Below are 21,365 nucleotides of genomic sequence, written 5' to 3' on the forward strand. Positions count from 1 at the left end.
GCTCAAATCAGGTAAGCGCGCTGGCCGACCCACATATCCTTTCAGTAAGACCAGTCGTCTTTGAAACATCTGTCTTAAGACAGTTAATGCAATTTGAGCTGTGTGGCCTCCACCCACATCCTGCTGGAATCAAATGTCACCCAGATCGTGCTTTTTCATTTCAGGTTGTACGAAGGTTTCAAAAAACGTAACCCTAGACGTTGACCATTAAATTAAAGGCCTGTCACTGCGAATTGAGCACAGAACACCAAACTGTGACTCAAGGTGGGTGGAGTGTTTTTTCATAGAGTTGAGGAGGATTGAATGCAGCACAGTACCGGAAGTTTCGCGATCACAGAACGGTTATTTTCGTAAAACGTACGAACGGTAAAGCTCCGATCCATTCTGGTCCAAATGATGGTGCCGACTAAAAACTACCCACCCTATGTAACACAAAGAGCCCTTCCGAACCAACCTGCCCCTACCACAGTCCGAGCAATGACAAAATCTAATGTTACTTCCATCGAACACAAACAAACAATTAAAAAAAAGGATGACAACTTTTCCTTAGGTTTATTATGAATAAATGAAGAACCTTAATTTATTGGGTGTTTGATTGGTGTTTTTTGTGCGTTTTTGACATTCTATGATCCCTGTCAAGGTAATTATTTTCGTTGATCAGTTCTGCAGCTTCGAGTGGACCATTACCACCTCTTATGTAAGGCAAGGGCTCCAAATGATTATCCTCTATTTCCTTCAAAACAGGCGTGAACACCCTGAATACTTCATTTATTTCTTCGAATGTTACGAAATTCATCCTTTTTTCACAGAGCATTTCGAAAAGTAGCCTAGCAAATGAATTTGGAAGTTTGACACTCATATGTTTTCCTGAGTAGGACAAAGTGAAGAGAACGTTATCGAGTTTATGCTCCATTCCTGGTGCTTTCATGACCATTTTTAGATGAATCGAAGCACCAGGATCGAAGTGAATGACCAGTTCATTCCTCATCAAATTTGTAGAGAATAAACTGTCTTTCGTCTCCTTGAACTGAATTCGTATCTCTTGCTTGCTATCTTTCATTGCTCTTCCACATTTACAAATGAAAGGAACGTCTTTCCAAGTATCATTTCTTATAAAGACAACCACGACAGCAAATGTTGGGGTCAGCGTGTCTTCATCTATATTCAGGTGTTCTCTGTAGGATTCTCTTTCCTCATCTGTTCCCTCAGGATTGCCAACATACTGCCCAAGGACAACATTATCAAGTTTAATTTCCGTAACTTGTGACAAGAGCTTGAGTTTAGCTTTTCTGATGAACTCTGTGTTGAATTTACTAGGCTTGGCCATAGCGATTAAAGCAATCATTTGCATCATATGAGTCATAATTTCGGACTTGATGATACCAAATTTGTCGAATGTATTTCCTTTGGACAGATCAGATTTTTCTTCGATGTTTAACAGAACAGAAGCTATACTATTCCTGTCCCAAACTTTCTCGAACAACGTATTACCAAACCGCAAGGAAAAAATACTGAGTATCATCTCTTTGCCAAGGTAATGGTCTTGTAAGAATATTTGATCTTGATCGAAATTCGATATCATATGTGCTCGTAAGCTACGAAATGACATCAAATCTTGGGCGAACGGCTGTTCAATAGCAATTCTTGTTTTGCCACTTTTGGACATAGCTTCCTGTTTAATTAACTGCGTACAAATTTCATAAATATTAGGCGGAAGTGATAAGTGATAAAATATGTGCATTATTCTATCCCTTCCTATTTCTTCGAGTTTGCTGTTGAGTTCTTGAACATCACTCCTATTGTCGCAACTCCCTCTGAAATAAATGACGTGACTAAAAAAGCACTGTATCAACCCCTTCTCTGCTTGAGTGTGGCGGAAATATGGACAAACTTTCTCGGCGTATGCTTTATTAGTGAACTCTTTTCTGGAAAATCCTATAACTGTTGTGTTCGGTGGAAGATAGCCGTGCTTATACAAGAGCCAAAGACTTGGAAGGAGACAGTTTACAGCAAAGTTTCCTGTGGCACCAATGACTACGAAGACATAGCAATCTGATGGATTTGGATCAATACCATCATCATTCTCGATGTGGTGGTTTAGTTCTTGTTCTTGATTAGCATCTGCCATTTTCACACTATTTGGTTGTTTGACGTGAACATAGGTTTTGACGTTGGGTTTTTGATTATAATTAACCTTCAATGTATTATACACAGACATTGAACTCTCTTCTTCTAATCTTACGTTTCGAAGCCTGCCTATATTCATGTACAAGTGTGTACTTACATGTTTTCTGCGCAGATATAATGAAAAGCAGTAACATTGTCCATAATTCTTAAGAAAAAGCAAAAATAGTTATTGCATTATTACAGAGCGTAAAGTCTTTGCTCATTTGCCACAAATTAATAGATTTGTAGATACTGCCTTTCATCAAAGTTGGGCAGTTTTGTACACACTCAGTCATAACAATTCTCAAAATTGGCTTTCTAGTTGGAAATCAATGGAACACTTATTTTGTAATTCTGGAGTCCATATTTTTATTGTAGGCTAGACTTTTTGGAAGAGGAATGTTTTTTTAAACCGTGGAATTTCCAGTGAGATCACAATTTCCGTTAGTTTATCGTTTTTATGAAACTCGATGGTGAAGGATTGCGTTGAAAGGTTAGGAGAATGAAAGGTTCAAGTACAAAAAAAAATGAAGAAAAATTTCATTTTGCAGAACCAAGACAAATATTCTTGAAGAAGTTTGAAATAAATAGTTTAATACATCATAAAAATGAACTCTTTAATCAATTTTGACTCATGACTCTGCATTCCAATATTTTCTTGATATCTTCGCATTCAGACACCGCTTCAATTTTCTCCATGCATTCCAGGAAAGTTTTTTTATTAGGTATACGTTCCAACAATGAATCATTCTTCATTTTATTCATGGATATTTTCCCAGATACTGAGTCTATTATCCCTTTTTTTTCGAGCACACATTTCGGAAGGCACAGCATCTCATCAGGAATAGAATTGATGTCGAAATTTCCCCCCTTGTTTGCATCATGAAGTTGTTTCAAAGTATTCGGAGTGACTTTCACACCAGTCTTTTTGATGCATTCCTCCAAATTGAAAGTGTTCAACTGAAAAGAAGAGGAATACTAATACATTTGTTCGTGCTTTTGATAATCAGACATGAGCTGAAACAGCACACCACTCTACTGTTCCAGAGCAGTCAAGTCGAAGAAGAACGTTCTGAAGCGACGCTATAGTTTTACGGCTATCATACAGGGTGTAACAGATGTCGTCGTCAAGTCGAAACCGGCTGTTAGGCCAAGTCAAAATAATTATCCGAGAAATAAAATAAAAAATTTAAGTCATATGTACTGATGACATTTGAAAAAATCGAGACAATATACACCCTGTCACTGCCTTTTCACTTCTGTTGTTACAAGACTTTAGTTTAGGCTGACCAGATTATCCCCAGTTCAATGACGGACGGACCTGGTGAATGTGTATATATTTATATACAGGGCGAGTCTTTGCTTCGTAAAAATATTTTACAGTAAACTATTGAGGTCAAAAGAAAAAAATTTTTCATGTATAGGTAATATTTTTTCCGATTTTGCCCTGATGAAAAGATATAGATTTTAAAAGAATTGCATGCGATCAAAGTAACCAATTTTTCGAATTTCACAGATATTTTTCATATATGAACGCCAACTTACTCGAAAACTATATTCCGAAATTCATTTCATTCGATAAAACCGTTTGGGAGATAACATTTATTTATGTTTTTCATCAACCTCTATCTTTTAAACCGAGCCGATTTGGAAAAATTGGTAAAGGAAAAATGTGTTTCCTTGGACCTCAAGAATCTACTGTAAAATATTCGTACGAGTCGAAGACTCACCCTGTATATGCTTCCAGCTACTCAGTTTCCTACCTCGTATAGTGAAAAAAAATTAATTTATTGAAAACAGAAAAATAATACAAGTTACAAGTTACAAGTTAATACATCACAACACAAAAACGAAAATATAATAATCTTAATACAATGATTGTTTATTACACTGTGGAATGAGAATAGGGCTTCAGGCGTTGCTTGAAAAGCTTCTTCATCCCCAAAATTTGAATGTCTGAAATATTTGGTCAGAAAGAAAAACGCTGCTGCATTAACTATTTTTTTATGTTTGTTACTTGAAACATGCCGTATAACATACCTTGATTCTACAAATACAATGCTGAGTTGACCCTTCGTACATTGAAAAATCAAGTTTTGTTTTTTTGAAGATCTACCGTAAACTTGCACTTTCTTTTTTTATTATCCATCTCAAATTTTCTTGAGAAAAATACTGAATTAAATTCAAGATTTTGACGGACGTTTTCCAGTGACGGACTTCTTGGACGATTGACGGACTGTCCGTCACAATGACGGACGTCTGGTCACCCTACTTTAGTTTTATATACATATGTTGTTTTTTGTTATGTATAATTCGTTAGGAGATTTGTTAACCGACCTAGAACATTAAGAGACACTGTCAATGATCACAACACCCGAAATAGAAATAAAATTCTGACTCCCATCCACCGCATAAAGAGAACACAAAATATGTACGTTTTTAATGGTATAAAGATGTACAATAGACTTCCTGATCACGTGATTTCCCTTCGTGGAGTAGCCTTCAAAAAGGTTATGAAGAGTCTGCTTCTAGAAGGCGCCTTTTATTCCATTGATGAATTTATGAATCACCAGTTCTAGTTCTCGATAGATTCGTATTTTAATGTATGTGAATAATTTACTTATGTGTGTATGATTATGTTGTTATCGTGCCTATACAGTTAAGATATTTTATATTATATTATATAGATTTTTATTGACTCACCCTGTAAATTTTTGAGGGAAATAAAAGAGTATGAGTATGAGTATGAGTATGAATAAAACAAAATGAATAACATGGGAAATTTTGGTTCGTCAAAACGGTCAGAAAACATCAAAAGGATCATAGAAAGGTTGTGGAGGACAAAAATAACTGAATTGCTATTTAATCCTAGTTTCATCTCCAAATAACGCTGAAAGGGATCTAAAACTATGTTGTTTTATTGTTATCTCTTGATTATCCGAAAAAAATGCTAAAATTTAAATAAATGATTGATGGGTCATTTCTAGGAGTATAATAGATGTCGATAGAAAAATATATGGTTTCCCAGTTGAAAGTTTTTGATGAAAACTTAAATGAAAAACTTTACGAAAAACCTGGAAAATTTTCCATGAAAATTAGGAGGAAAACTTAGACCATGGTTCAATAACAATTCCCTAAAATTTCTTTCTTTAAACGTTTAATAGAAAGTCCATATAATCATCATTCCAAAAAGACAATTTTTGGCCCAAAATCAACTTCGTTGATATCTACTTGGTGAGGTTAAGAAAAAAATAACCTTGTATACATACCTATGTGTAGTTGTATATATATCGATTGAAATTCAATCTTGGAAGGTTCTGCATCTTCTGAAACTCTTTAGGGTTAAGTTACGTTACGAAGTTACCATTTTAAAGTTCTATTTTTCGTTCATTATCAGGCAACAATATTTTTTTATTTGATTTGCTCCTGACAAATAAGTGCAAGAATTTACGCAGTAGCAAATGAAGTATTTCAATTTTTATTTGATTTTGTTCCAGAGACTGGGAGTGAAAACCTTAAAGAGTTTCAGAAGGTGTAATTGTATAACCAGGAAATGTAGAATAAAAAGCATCATTCAAATAAAAAAATTCGTACTTACCGCTTTCATACTGCAAATGAGTAAAAACAAACAAAAAATAGAAATTTTCATGTGCATCCTACTTTGAAACAGAAAAAAAATTGAAGTTTTCAGTCTTCCTAACCTCATGCATAGATAACGAGAATTGTAAAAAATGAAATTATGATTCCATCTGCAGTGATTCCGGTTGTCATTATTATTTGTATCTCAGTGAAAATCTAATTTAAAATGAATTATTGTATTTATGAAACCACCCAAACATGAAATTAACTAATTTAAGAAACCAAAGATTATTGACCGATGTTACCATTACCACGACAACGAACATACACTCCTGCATAAATTTAATATTATGTTGATATAAAAATATTTCAACTTACACCTAGTATTTGATCAGCGCAGGAAGCTCTGAATATACTAGGTACCATCGAGTAATCGACTTAAGGTGAGCTCTTTGAACAATTATACGAGCAGTTTCCAACTGCCAGGGTTTAGAACACATCTGAATAAAACCTTTTAGAAAAATCGTCTCTTGAAAGTTATTCAAATTGCTAGTAGGTATGCATATAAAATTTCCTTACTCATTCCCAGATCTAATATCTAGTCATTTGTCATTTGCTTACATCCGAAGACTTTCTTCAACCTTTTCATCTCGACAAGTTCTAACATATGTTAAAAATAAAGGCTCACATTTGAGAACACCCTGTGTTTGGTTGTTGGTGAGGTGAGTGTAAATATGTTAACCTTTTCCCAACAAACAAAAACCGTTTTGACTCGAATGATGGAGGAAATGAAATCGAATTAAGACCGTCATCGCTGAAAAGGACTATCCTGGAATATAGAAGCTGTATTCGGGTTCGAATTTCGGACAGTCCGAGAATGGTTCTAGAACTGCGCAGAGGATTCTATACTAGGGCGCAACAGTTCTGCGCAGTTCTAGAACAATTCTCGGACTGTCCGAAATTCGAACCCGAATACAGACAGAGAAAGCAAATATAGGGAAAGCAAACAATGCCACCTCTTTTTTCACAGTGAATCTGAACTGTAAGCATATCTCGTAAAAATTATTGTACAGGAAATATTTGGAAAAAAATGACGAAAAGAAAACAAATACATTTATATAAAAATATATTTCTCATTAGGTAAGTATTGATTCTTTGGTAACTTCAACAATCCCTTGGAGTCATTTTGAATCTCAACTCGCCTTCCGGTGCGTACATGAAGGTAACTTTGTATTCCAGAGGTTCATGGTTGTATTCCAATTTATAAGAACGTATAAGCTGAAAAATTAGTGTTTTGAATTCTTATTATTCTGAGAAAAAAATATTCTAAATTCACCTTTGCTAAAAGGACTTGAATTTCCAAATCAGCAAATCTTCTGCCTAAGCACATCCTCGCTCCATGACCATATGGTAGAGATGCATATGGGTGAAGCTTGTATTTCGTTGCACTTTGCTTCATCCATCTTTCTGGCATGAATTTTTCAGGCTCACTCACAAATTCTGACATGCTTCCTGTTACTAGAGTTGGGAAGACGACTTGGATCTGGAGAAATATTTGAATTTTATGGAATTCGAGTTAGCACATGGAGAATCAGAATCAAGTGAGCATATCTTTCGAATTTGAATATCTGTACTCTGTTCCAAGGCCACAATTCTAGCTTATATGGAACAAGAAGCGGGTGTCCCGGATTCGCTTATTAAGGGCCGATGGCGTTAAGGAAAAACCTGCCAATTTATGAGGATTACGCATCTTGACTACAGTTAAAATGGAGTGTCCCTGTGTTTTGTGGTACCTACTCTTACCCTCTTTTTTTAACTTTATAGACAAAACAGATGTCAATGTTAGAAAGAGTTCGTTTGAATTTTGACCTGAGTTTAAGTTAAGCGGAGTTGGTGAAATTGGCCCTAAGTGGTGATAAGATAAAAAGTATATCTATATCTTCAGAGTGGATCAGAAGATAGGTAGGCTTAACGCAATGTCTTCAACCATATCGCCAGAAAAATGGACTGTCCTTTCTTTATCTGATCGAATAAATAACTTATTTTAAAAAAAACAACAATATAAAGATAAGCACTTAATGTGTGTGAAATACCAAATTTTCATGGAACACATTTTTTTCAATGTATGTTAAAAAGGCAATAAAAAAAATAGTTTGGTACGAAAATTTTTAGGTAGAAACCGAATTTTCAAAATCTTTTTCAAATTCATACAGGTTGATTAAGGAAAGGTCTGGGAGTGATCCAACTTTTTCATTTCGAATGGAAACTTTATTCTTTATTTGATCTTTTCATAATGGAATGAAAAGTCCTAAAAGTTGCTTTAGGAAACTAGGAAAATCAAGAAAACGAAAAAGATTGAATTGATGTGGCCATTACTTGATAAAAATCCATTATTGTACTTAAAACAGATTATACGGTTTTCACAAAATGAGTTTAGTTATCACAATAGTATCTTCAGGTGAGTGAAGATAAAACACCTGTAGATAATCTTGTGGTAAGGTGTCTAAAACTCTGGTGTATTCATTGATTCGATTTTGTTTTTAATTTCGTGGGGATATGGGATCAGTTTCGTTTTTCCCACTGTAGATAGCGCAGTTTAGAATTTGACAGAGCATTGTCAATTGATATTTGAAAATAATTTGAATACTTTACTACGACTTACGAATATGCTGTATTTAAAAGCGATTATTGGTGTGTGAAAATGTATAAGTTTCGAGAAAGGAGTGTAGAACATTCATTTATTCAACATGTAGTTCAGTAACTTCAGTTTTCTGTATGGAGTTAATAATTCGGTCTTGTTGGAATTTGAGGCAGAACCAAATCAGATGAACGAACATTCGGGACGGATATAGCTAAGTTTTATGGCAACTTCAGCAGTATTTCAAAGAAACTGTATTGAAAATACGTAATGTAAATTGTGGGCATCTATTGAGAAACAGAAATACCTAAATCTATTCTAGTCTGTTCTTCAAATATTCTTCATGAGTAGATATAGTGAAAATTCCCTTTCCGTGAACTGAATATATTGGACATTTGACCAATCAACCGTGTTTTATTAAAATCATATTGAACCCCCCTCATGAATTCAATTTGTGAAACGGAAATTATCTTGAAGAAGAATAGTAAATACTCCTTCGAACCCTTATTCGACAGTGTTGACATATCGACAGGTTTGTTTTTGCAACGAAAATTAAACTGTAAGTTACAAATATTCCTTAACAGGTGACAAAATGGGCCAGTTCATATTTTGAATTCGTTGATCGATGTTCGATATCAACGCACAACAAAATAAAACGAGAGAGTATCATTGGACTTCCTTTGGTAGAACAAGGATAGACCGAAGCAAATGACATGGTGGCGCCGCCACGAAACTGATCCCATATCCCCGTATTCCCGATTTTCTGAAATGTTAATGCATGCAAAAAGTGACAAGTGCACACACCAGTGTTTTAGACATATTATCTATGGAGAGTAGAGAGAAGGAGAACGATCGCCGTACTAAAAATGTGTCTCCAAAAACGGGGAAAATAGGTGTCGCTGCGATTACAGCGGGTATCGATAAGGGGTGGGGATTCAAGCGTCAATTTGAAATGAACAGCCTTCATTTTATTTAAGGTTATGTGTCATCGTGGTTTTTCTGATGATTTTTCAAATACCTTTCTTCAAATCTATATTGAATATGAGTTCTCTGAATTATATGCAATAAAATGCAAGTCGAAATCAATGAAATTCAAAAGAAATCACTGATCAAAAAAATTGTACCTACTTTTGTTTATCATTGTTTATTGAAAGCAGCTATGTTAGTTGGTTTACTAATCTTCAAAATTATATAAATCCGTAGTGAGGAGTAGTACACATCAAGACAACAAAAGGTAGCAGTCTCAGATTTATCACTTAGGTATTAGAGTAGATTCTTTTGCCAATACTCAGCTGAGAACCGATATAAACCATATATTATGTTATGCCAACAAAATTCTTCAAGAATATTTACTTCTGAACCATGTAGTTTTATTGGTTAAATATTCTTATTCAGAAGAGTCAACTTCTCACGAGGGATGACAATTTCGATTTCGTTTATAATGAATCCATCATCTTTTTGATATCTTCATCGCAGAAGTGCTCTCGACACACAAATTGATTGGGAGTTGATTCTTGACATAAGGTTTTTTCCAATTTTCTCTCAAAAATGCTGTCGGAAATTTTATCTCTTCTCCTTTTCTTTCCGATGCCAAAACACTCTTATACTAGCGCACGCTTCAACATTTCACCATGGTCATATGTTGTTCTCTTATCAAAAATCGACAATAATAATATTCCTATCATCTGTCACCAGGGAAACAGTTCACTCAGCCAACGAGCCAACTACAATTTGATTTGTGTAAACAAAATTTCGCACTCTCGTGATGGCCAGCGCGACTGTTGGCAAAAGCATGAACTACTACTATTGGTACATATTTTAGGGGACAAAAAATCTGTGGTCTCAAAGCAGCGATCGTTCTCCTTCTCTCTACTCTCCATAATCTTATCTTTGTGGTAGTGAAACATAGACGGCATACACGGCTAGATCGATGCTGCCCAAAATCGATAAGCTTCGTCATGCTCCGTATGAGCACTAATCTTACTAATCTACAAATACAATACAAAATTTCAAGAAATTTACTTACATCAATTACATCCCATCTCTCAGTGAAAAACTTTGTAAAAGAATCAGAAAAAATGAAATTGATGTTATATGTACCAAAAAAGAAGAATTTAAGGTCAATATTTTTTAATATAATAGGATCGACTGACTAATTCGCAATTAAGTGGTGTATATATGCTGTTATGTGATGAATGCCCCGCATTTTACATAGGTCAAATTGGCCGTTCTCTCGGGGTTAGACTTGAGGAACATAAAAGATCTATTCTGCAGAATTAATCAACAACTGGTTTCTCTCTGATCATTGCATTACTCTCAACCACTTCATAGATTGTAATAATGTAAAAATTCTACATAAAGGCGATAAAGGTAAACGTTTAGATTTTTTAGAAATCCTAGAAATAGCCCAAAAACAAAATCTCCAATTGTAAACGATTAATTAGATTTCCGCCTGTCTCCGATTTCAACATGTGCTATTTGATTATTATATGAATGTGTTCTTTCTGTATTTATGTATTCAGTTCTGAAAATGGGATAAAACCCGAAACACGCGTGTCAACAAATTCATAGACCTGAGAGATTATAACCAATCTGGTAAGCAGATGGCGATCTCTTGATCTTCCTGTGCAAGATTGGTTCTCATTTATTAGGAAGCCTGCATAAGCCACCAATATTTTATCTTCCTCTCTTTTCACTTCTTAATGGCAAAGATTATATAATTATATAATCTTTGCTTAATGGTAATTGGGTAATATCAAGACTTACTTACGCCTTTTGGTACGTGATATCCCTGTATCACAGTATCCTCCTGCAGCGTTCGTCCATTGCCTATAACTGTTGAGTACATCCTAACAAAAAAATGATTTTGTACTATAATGAAGTGAAAAAGAATGCGATATCTGCTTTCGCACTTAAGCATTACAGTTCATTTTATATAATATAACCAAAAAAACATTTGAAATGATGAGTTTTCGAAAATACACATTTCTCCCAGTTGCTTTGGATGATAGGAGAATGATATTTCACAACTTTCATGAGTAGTTGTTAAGAATTTTACTAATACTTTCACCGATAGATTGTTGATCTACCTCTTCAAGGTGTTACATCTGCAACCTTAAAGGTTTATTGCGCCACCCAATAGAGCTACATCATTACCAATGTGTAAAATGTCACAATGTGAAACACGTTGTACATATTCTGAACATTGCACAATTTCTAAATGTGTCATACATCATTTTGAATATTGAATGCTTTAATGTTTCGATTAGAGACAGCGATTGAAAAAATATTAAGTTTTCATTTTCTTAAATTCAATATTATTTTTCTCACAAATAGACACCATAAAGAAATAGGCATTCGCATAGGTATAAGATTATTAAAGAATCATCAAATGTCTCGGCGTTCAAGGGGAAAATAAATAAATTCATTCGTTTACGCAGACTCACCTAAGCACTTCTTTGACGAAAGCTTTCAAATAGACCATCTCATTCAAGAGCGATGCTGTCAAAGGAGTGTTTGGATCCGGAAGAATTTTTTTCAATTCCTGATATAATTTCTCTTGTTCATTGGGTCTAGTTGCTAGTTGGTAAAGTATAGAACATACAGCCATGGAAATCTGAAGAAATCAGTAGGTATAAGCGTTATTTGGACTCTCAAAAAAGATATAAAATAAATATTTGTAGAGCCCTGAGGATGGAAAAATATATTTCCGAAACTTCGGCGAACTGATATTGCTTCTTGATCCTCAAACCACCAATCTATCATTTCAAGTTTCAGGAATGATACCTAATGTGTGTGTGAGAAATTTGAAATAATCCTTAAATAATTTTCGACTTTTGCTAACACAAACATTCATACCTAATCTGAATTTTACTGACTCACCGTATCTATTCCAACCAGAATCAAATCCAAAGCAAGGATATATGCTGTTTTGGGATCTGGTTCGCTAGCCAAGATTCTTTCTACAAGTGAAAGGTCATTTTCATTGGTAACACTCTTAGATTTGAGCCTCTCCATAGCGGCGTCTATGTGCTTCATACAGATTCTATGAAGGAAAAACACTATTATCTCAAAAAATCTTCAATCAAATTGAATTCCATTGAGCATGTCTGACGAAAGAGAACCAAAAGGACTTGAATCAAATTAATACGTTATCAATCAGCTCCAAGCCCTGTCAAATCTTTGCCTAGCAGTGGCTACAATGTCCAAAAATTTTGTGATTTTTATGCAGTTTCAGTCCTTGACTCTTACAAATATTTTAACAGCAGATTCTTGAGGTCAAAAGAAACACATTTTTTATACTATTCTTTCCGATTCGGCCCTGATAAAAAGATAAAGCCATTTTAAGTTTTCATAATGAGCTATGCCACTCCTGGAAAAACCAAATTACTTTCAGAATAACTAGGTTAATCTGTGACACTGTACATCTGTGGATCTTTTAAACAGAGTTGTATTCATCCAAGGTACCCAATTTTTCGAATTTCATGCACAGATACTTGAAGATCAAGTAACTGCACATTATACGAAAAAATCTGGAGAACACTTTTATTTTACAAAACGTACAAATATTCATTAGTCCAACTTAGTTTCAAGAGTTGGGTTCTTTGAATTTTTGGTATTTTTATGGTACGTAATGGTCATAATGACGAAACTGGAAAACGTGGGTGATATCTTGTGTCCGAAAAAGATTAATCAAATAAATGAAAAACTATATTCCGAATAATTTTCCCGATTAGTTTTTTCATGGTTTTTCAACATGCTTTCAAATCGAGCTGATTCGGAAAAAATGGTAAGGAAAAAAGTCTTTCCTTTGACCTCAAGAAACTACTGTAAGAATATTTATACGAGTCAAAGACTCGCCCTGTAGATATATTATTATGTTAGATTTTGCTCTTTACACTGAAATCATACTCTATCAGGTACCATCATTTAATACAGCAGGTAATTCCTTATCTGTTATCTTAATCATATGGTCAGCATTTACACTTCCTGAATAGCTGAATAGCACAGTGAGTTGTGATGGTTGGCTAGTTCGATTCAGATCGTAATATTTGTTCCTTTTTTTATGTATGGGTGTTGTGCATCTGAATATTTTTATATCATTTTTGGAGTCATTTGAATTCAAATCGAATTGAACTAGAGTAATACATATCTATATTTCAGTATGTTTTCGTTCAATTTCGAACTATTCATATGCATTTATCGCAGCCTAAAGCAAAATGATATATTGTTGGATGTTAGATAATCAATTGTGTCTGAATTCATCGATTTATATGTGCTAATTTTCTTCACGCTAGACGCTTGTAGTTAACTTGAGGTGACTTGTAATTCGTCTAGGTATATCTGTCAGACAAAGACATTACATATTATCTTATCATAATTGCAGACCCTGGACCTTTATTATAAACACCTATACCTCTGTATAAATAATACCCAAGAAAACTTACTCTATAAAATAGTCCATGTTTTTGACGTAGTTCTTCCAGACTGTAGTCGGAAAATAGCGCCAAAATGGAAATTTCAACTCCAGAATAGCGACATTCCTCAGTGCATATTTTGCTGCATTGATAATTTTTTGTGGTTCGGAGTCAGTTGGTAAATTGGGATCCAAACAACCTAGTCTTGTATCGAGAGACACCCGTCCAATGCCTAAATTTTTTTTTTTTAATATGAAAGATGCGAGTTGAGTACGTGGATAAATAATAGATAAATTTGCTTTCCACTCACATTCTAAAGACCATTTGTGTATCTCATTGTCGAAGTCACCGGGCATTTCATTGTTTTCATCCTTCATTTCTAACATTCTCTCTATGAAGTAATTTGTGACTTCTTCTATAGGTGTAATGTATTTTTTGACGGTTTGTATCTGAAGGATTGGCCTTTGAACTTTGGTCCTGAATGCTTTCCATGGTTCTCCGTGTCTGTGGAATATAAAAAATTTCATACCCACCATATTCTCGATAACATAACGAATTTTCCTTGTTATTTTTGCTTGACTGAATATGGTGAAAAAGGTGAGATTTCAAAAAGCATTATTGTCACAGGTTTGCAGCTTTCTTCACGAAAATTGGGACTATTGATACCACAGACCAGGTAAAAATAAGGTCATATTAGGTATATGAATATAAAATGTTCAAGCTATTAATTTTGCGGAATGTGATCAGAATTGAATTTGTTTTCGATGTAACATATTTACAAAACGGCAAAAGGTATAAAGTTCTTCTTTTCTTAGCATACTGCCAGTTGGTGAAATCCTTTAAAGATGCAGAACGTAGGATAAGTATGAAATGTACACAAAAAATTTATATGGAAATGGAGTACAGTACTACATATACAGTACCTATACTACAAATTATTTCCTGACCGAATGCGGTTTAGCTAGTGAACCCTATTGAACCGCCTACAATCGCTTAACGAATTGTTGTACATTCGTTGACTGTTGGGAAAGGTGGCGCATTGTGATGAGATGTGAAAATATTACTCAAAACGACCCACCGGTTTCGCTTAAGCACCCATCCTCCGGTTGAAATATCTAGCACTACACTGTACTGTATGAGAGACAATGATCCCGAAACCAGTCTAAAATTGTGTTTAGATGTTTTCAACTCCTCTAAGAGTTCTTAGAGGTTTACTTAGGTGATGGAATGCAATTCTTACTTGGAATACCTACTTGAATCACACCTGTATTTATATCATTTACACTACGAGTATAAACGAAGATTTACTTACACTCCAACCACCCCAGCAAGTTCCCCGAAAAATTCCTTTCGTATTTCACTTTTGTATTTGACCAAACAAGGCATGGATGGCCTGAATGGTGTAGGTCCTTCATTCCTGTAAACTTTTTCTATTTCATCCGCATCATAAACGAATAACAAATCTGGTCTGCCAACTAGACCGGACAGCTTCACTATTTTGCCATATTGGTCGTAAAACCGTTGCGATAATTTTGCAACATCAGAAATGTCGTATTGGCCTATTACTGGTAGAAGCCTCCATGTGTTGCCTAGAATACGAAGTTAGTATCGATAATATTTCCCAAAAAATAAGACTACTACTTCACATGCATTGAAGGAAAAACAGAAGATTCAGTTGCATATTTAACTATTCAGAGTTATATGAGAGTTTGTAAATCTGACAATGGCCATAAGTAGATATTAATCAGCAACGGACCGAGATTCTGACTTATGGGCATTCATTTGGAAGAAAAACCTATAAATATTTATTTTGAAAAATTTGTACCTCTTCTGATTAAAAAAAGCAACTATTTTGAGTATAGAGTGAAATAACTCAATATCAAAAATACTTATGGTCTGCTTATGAAAAATTTCATGAAGAAATTATTTTCGAAAACTTTTTAACATTACTTATTAACTTTATTTTTAAGTTTTTCCAATTAGACTACTTATGATTCAATCATGAAAAACTTTCAGATATAATTCAATTCTCGATCGAATTTCGAACATTACAGAACTGAGAGATAACACAGTTTTTAGTGTCTCAGTTTCTGGCCAGAAAAATTAATTTCAATTCTCAGAATTTCATCTCGAACAGGCCCGGATCTAGGGGGGGGCAAGCGGGGCGCTTGCCCCGGGCGCCAGCCTAAGGGGGCGCCAAAATCAACCAGAGGTTAAAATTTTTTACTTTTGATTTTCTCGGAAAAAATTAATTTCCTAGTGCTAAAATGGAAACTGTAGAATGGAAACATGATATACCATCACTATGCCTAAAATCTTTAAAATCAATGAGGGATCAATTAACTGCATATTATTCAGTCATCTACGAATGACCGCCACACTTGGGTGAAATAGGTTGAAAGATCTGATATGTTTACACTGCATCGCAAGCAGTAATTTCTTTGCCTGGGGAATTACCGACTCATCGCCTTCTCATCTGGAACTAAGGGCCAAAATTTCCGATTTTCTATAGACCATAACTTAAAAACTAATCCTTTCAGCATAATTCTGTTTGCATATTCGTAATATATGCCTTAGTAAAAACAAAAACATCAATTTTGGTGGAAATCAGTAAGATCGAAATTTTTTCAAATTTTCCATAGATGTACCGAGTTTTTCACCATAATTTGAGCCCCCCTTTAACTTTGTTACTGAGAGAGGTACAAATAAATGTTTTATGTAAAAGTTTCACGAAATTGAGTTTTTTTTAATGTTTTCACAAAATGAAATATATACAGAGTGGGCGATTTTCTGAAGAATATTTTTGGTCTCCGTTCAAAACCGAATTCATTCTGTACACTAATTCGAGGGCGTAGAACACGAATATGCAAACAGATATTTTTAAAAAAATTCACTTTTCAAGTTATGGTCGATGGAAAATCGGAAATTTTGGACCTTCGCGGAAAAATTCATAAAATCTGAACCGTTCGAGATAGATGATTGAAGTGTGGTTTTTTATATTTGCAAAGAACCAATTCATCACCAAAAAAACAGCATATGACTAGTGATTTTTTTCTAGCTGCTACAGCTTCTCAAAGTTGACCAATATTCCCGAAATTTTGCACTTAAAGTGATTTATTCCTCAAAATACCGATCCTCCAAAAATCTAATTGCATATTCGTGACCTACCTTGAATTCATATGTAAAATGATACGGGTCGATATATGTAGTTAAAAAAATTAATTTTTGTTCGGAATAATTTCGTTCATGAAGCGCGGGTAAAAACGATAGACGATGGCGGGTTGCAAACGACATTCTTGTAAATACAAACTTTTTGATTTTTTTTAATTTATGCCATTTTTGGGAGTATTTTGGGAAAAAAATAACTTTTAATGGAACAATGAGAAAAAATATTTTTTGATGGAACAATGGGAAAAAAATATGAGTGATTTTATCCCAAAGTACTCATCTTAGGAAAAATCTAATTACATATTCGTAATCTATACGACCTCGAACTAGTGAAAAAAATAACTCGGGTTGAAAGCGATGACGAATATGCAATTAGATTTTTCCTACGAACCTTAGTGGGGGGGGGGGGGCGCCATCATGAATATTTGCCCCGGTCAGAAAAAATCGTAGATCCGGGCCTGATCTCGAATGAACCTTTGGTAATTGGTGAATGTGAAGAAAGATATTATATAATAATATATTCTTTCGATACAGAGCATTACAATCTTTAACAGCAAACAAAAATTATAGCATGTGTATGAGATACAGTTTTAGCAGAGGTTAGCGTAAATGGAGTATCATAAAATTTGGTGTATGATACAAGAACTTAGGAAAAAACCTCATTAAAAAAATCTTTCTCCCCGTGTGTGTTGTGGATTGTAAGAAATGAAACTGTTCACGAAATGAGCTGAAATATTTTATATTGAAGGGAACCTCGCACTGCAAAAATTGATCCTCTCCTTCTCTAAGATACCAGAAACTTTTATCTGACATAGAAAGAAAATAAAAGCAGAAAAAGGTCAAATAATAAAATTAAATTCAATATATCTGAGTGACCTAAAATTGACAACCCAATTAAAAAAAGATTCGTAAACTGCATGTAAAGTCCTAAAACCATCCTAAAATTTATAAATCGGACAATGATTAACTAGATGATTTATGGTTTCTTCTGGTTCTCCGCATTCACAATTAGGGCTTTCGAATGATTTTCACCTAAAAAGCATACTATTGCAACGTCCGTGACCTGTTCTTATACGATTCAGAATACACCATATTTTCCTGGGAAGATCAAAACCAGGAACTCTTTGTTGAAAAAAGTTCACGTATTCCATTCAAACTGCCAAAGGTCTTTGTTTCTTTTATTCGAATTAAAAAAAGTAAATTATTTCACAAACATTGTAGGTACTTCGAATAAAAATTGTTAGGTATCAAGTCGGACAACGAATGAACATATTTCTTTAACACTGTCAAGGTTATTTCAAGGGCAACATGATTTTTTTAAATGGCTATATTTTCAGTTCCAGATTATTATTCTTCATAAAAAATGATTAACTTTTTTCCAACTGAAGAAATTAAACTGAATTTCATTTAAACGATGAGAAAAAACTTTAATGAACGATAATAATTGAAATCTGATGAAAAAAGTTTCAAACAATAATAGGTAACTACTTTTTTCATGAAGAATATGAATAATCTGCACTAAAAAATATACATTCCATAAAAATAGTACGAAAAAATAATTATCTGTCAAGTTATTAACTCTACGTCCTGTATAAAGCAGATATATATTGCATTCGGAATATCATAGTAGCTATAGATACTTTCTCAGAATTTCCGCATGCATGTGCAGATCATGCACCGTGAATTTCCGGCTAATAGCTACCTTGTTCAATAGTGAAACAATTCATTTTATCAATTTCAACTTTCTTACATTCTCAGTATAGCAGGGTAAAAGTTAGAAGGGAAAAAATTCTGGAAAAACTGGAAAAAATATAGTGATTATATTATCACGTGTCCGGTGCCATCAAGGAAATGCTGCTCCAACTATGACACTTGCAAGATTTCTATAAACCAACTCACTTCAAAGTGGACGATATCATAGTGACTAATTGGCGTTGAAAGTTTTGATCTTTTTGAAATAAATTCTTCATTTCATAAGTGCTTCGAAACGAGGTTTTATAGTTTGCTTTTATAACTGCTTGTTGTAGATAAAGAATCAACCATAAAAATCCATAATAACATACTTACCTAAAAATGGTACAGGTTTCGGACCAGGGATTTCAGAATATGGTTTAGCATTTACTTGTTGAATATGTGGACAGCTCGATTCTTCAGTTGCTGTCACTGTTGTAGTGGTTGAGTAAGATACCCTTGAGCAATATTTCCTGAGGCATTTTTTATCGAAGTTTTTTATAATTCTTTTGGACATTCTACACTTATTTCTGCAAAATAAAATATCATTTTGTCAAAATCTTTCACTGAAGGCATCATTAAAATACCAGTTTCATCAAGAAGTCTTCATGAAGCTGCTTCATTTCCTTTACAAAAGGACGAATTGTTCGATTGCACATATACATACAAGCAATTTGTATTGCATTATGATCTCTTGCATTGAAGCACAGAGGATAGTTAAAACTGCAAATTTACAACCAACCAATTCTTATAGCTTGTATAGGAAGTCAGTAAGAATTGATTAAATATATGAAAAATGATAAAAATATAGATTTGTATTCGTTAAGAAAAATATTGTTTTCAATAACCTGAAGCCAATGAATAATTGTCATACTGAACAAGTGGATAGTGCAAGATAGTTCTCCAATCCAAATTTGTAAATATTTTCATGAAAAACAAAAGTACTCACAACTTTGACAGTAATATGTTTTAATTGTACGGACACAGCACTAGAACATTTCTTCTTCAACGTTGGATTACCTGTGAATAGTTTCGGCCTCATTTCAATTCAACTTTCTCGATCCGTTGATTATACGGTGAAGGAATGGTAAATTAATGTTCAGTTGTTCAGTAGGTCTTCGGGACTAGGCCAACATATGACCTTGGATAAGCACTTCGAACTTACACCATGAGATTTTATGAACTATCGTAATATCCTACCTGATTAGGAGGATTGCATAAGGATGAGATGAAGCTCCATGCATCTGATTGCACTTTCGATGAATTATATTTGCTAATGGTCGCTAATTTGCTTAGTATAACACAGAATTTATCACTTACTATTCGACGATATAAATGACTTAACAAGATCTTGAAAGATATATCGTCAGGTTACTGTTACAACAAGGTAACTCCATTTTTCACTTTACTGAGAATAGTACATGGAAATTCTTTCGGAATATCTTGTGTTGGCAGTTATCCGACGATATACAAATTCAAATTCATATGAGAGATAGTTCGACCTGAGTCGGAAGAAAATAATACCTAAGTATAAGTTCAACATTTAATTCTTCAGTTTTCTGAGTATTTAGCCATTAGTTTCTTCGACAATTTATGTAAACTCGAAGGATTAATGACTGAATTTATTTTTCATATTCAATAATGAACCTGAACCATTATTTTTTGCGAATTTTTTATATTTCACGAAAACTATGGAAGCATCCAAATGATTGAACATCTAATTTCACGTGATGATGAACATCCATGATTTTCACACTATAGCTAGAAAAATGTTTAAAAGTTCAGTTGCAATAAACAATAGATCACAAATTCACATGTGTTCTTCATTCATTATTGTTTGTCAACCGTGAGTCAAGAAAATTACACCCATATATTTTCAGGTGCTTTGATTCTAACTCATAGAAAGATATATTACATTTAAATTCATTTTTTTTTTCAATTCGAGTGGGGTAATAATAAGGAATACTCCTTCTGACGAAAATGATGTATTTTTCATTAAATATCTTTAAAACGTCACATTTTGAAATAATCATTTCAAACGTTTCCAAAAAAAATAATTTTAATTACTTAAAAATGAAAAATAATAATGGGTATTTAAAATTTAAAGCGTTTCTATTGAACAAGTTGGCAATATCGACTGAAATTTGCGTTGATAATAAAGGACAACAAATACACTATCTTGATGAGATAGACAAAGATGGCTGTCTATGAAGTCTGGGACGAACAAGGAAGGTCGTAAAATTTTATTGGATTTTTATGGCCGGTTGCTTTTGATGCTCGCCAGTGAGTACGCGTCAAATGATGGCTGTAAATCAACACCTGTTATCTTATAAACAAGCCATTGATCCTTTTATTTTCTAGTAGACGCTGTTGCCAAATCGTAAACTAGAAACGAAGCGATTTGAATTTTAAAACCTCATATTCGAAGAATGATTTTGAATAGTTTCCGCGGTGCATTTGAAAAATTCATGAATTAAACTCATAATTATTCAGTTTAAAGTTGCATATGCTGTGATAACCCAAATTAAGGAGAATTCCCCATTTAACAAAGCAACAATTTTTTGTTTAAGAGGGTGCTGAATATAATTTTGAGAAGGTTTTGATATGGAACGGATAAAAATATGTAGGTATGTATACAGGGTGTTTTCAAAGGTGAAGCTTTTTTT

General features: G+C 34.0%; 3 protein-coding genes across 4 annotated transcripts; all 3 read right to left on the reverse strand.

Annotated features, from left to right (window-relative positions):
- Positions 1-551: 551 nt before the first annotated feature.
- On the reverse strand, positions 552-2,153 carry LOC123309744 (glucose-6-phosphate 1-dehydrogenase-like). The gene has a single exon (XM_044892982.1). It carries the CDS (start codon positions 2,126-2,128, stop codon positions 581-583), a length of 1,548 nt encoding a protein of 515 aa, XP_044748917.1. The 5' UTR covers positions 2,129-2,153; the 3' UTR covers positions 552-580.
- Positions 2,154-2,780: 627 nt separating this feature from the next.
- Positions 2,781-6,051, reverse strand: LOC123310109. Its single transcript, XM_044893497.1, has 2 exons — positions 5,765-6,051; positions 2,781-3,126 (listed from the first exon to the last, which is right to left on the reverse strand). The coding sequence occupies exons 1-2, from the start codon at positions 5,870-5,872 to the stop codon at positions 2,788-2,790; spliced, it is 447 nt and encodes a 148-aa protein (XP_044749432.1). The 5' UTR covers positions 5,873-6,051; the 3' UTR covers positions 2,781-2,787.
- An 836-nt stretch (positions 6,052-6,887) lies between these two features.
- LOC123309411 (probable cytochrome P450 301a1, mitochondrial) lies at positions 6,888-20,086 on the reverse strand. 2 transcript variants are annotated; one of them, XM_044892522.1, is made up of 10 exons: positions 19,720-20,086; positions 19,036-19,229; positions 15,113-15,389; positions 14,111-14,304; positions 13,831-14,032; positions 12,266-12,428; positions 11,830-11,999; positions 11,154-11,232; positions 7,082-7,288; positions 6,888-7,023 (listed from the first exon to the last, which is right to left on the reverse strand). In XM_044892522.1, the coding sequence occupies exons 2-10, from the start codon at positions 19,214-19,216 to the stop codon at positions 6,910-6,912; spliced, it is 1,587 nt and encodes a 528-aa protein (XP_044748457.1). In that variant the 5' UTR covers positions 19,217-19,229; positions 19,720-20,086; the 3' UTR covers positions 6,888-6,909. The 2 variants fall into 2 exon arrangements, with proteins under 2 accessions (XP_044748457.1, XP_044748456.1); XM_044892521.1 differs by having other exon boundaries at positions 19,649-20,085.
- Between the last annotated feature and the right edge of the window lie 1,279 nt (positions 20,087-21,365).

The sequence above is a fragment of the Coccinella septempunctata genome, chromosome 3 (assembly GCF_907165205.1).
Source record: "Coccinella septempunctata chromosome 3, icCocSept1.1, whole genome shotgun sequence".
Taxonomy (NCBI): domain Eukaryota; kingdom Metazoa; phylum Arthropoda; class Insecta; order Coleoptera; family Coccinellidae; genus Coccinella; species Coccinella septempunctata.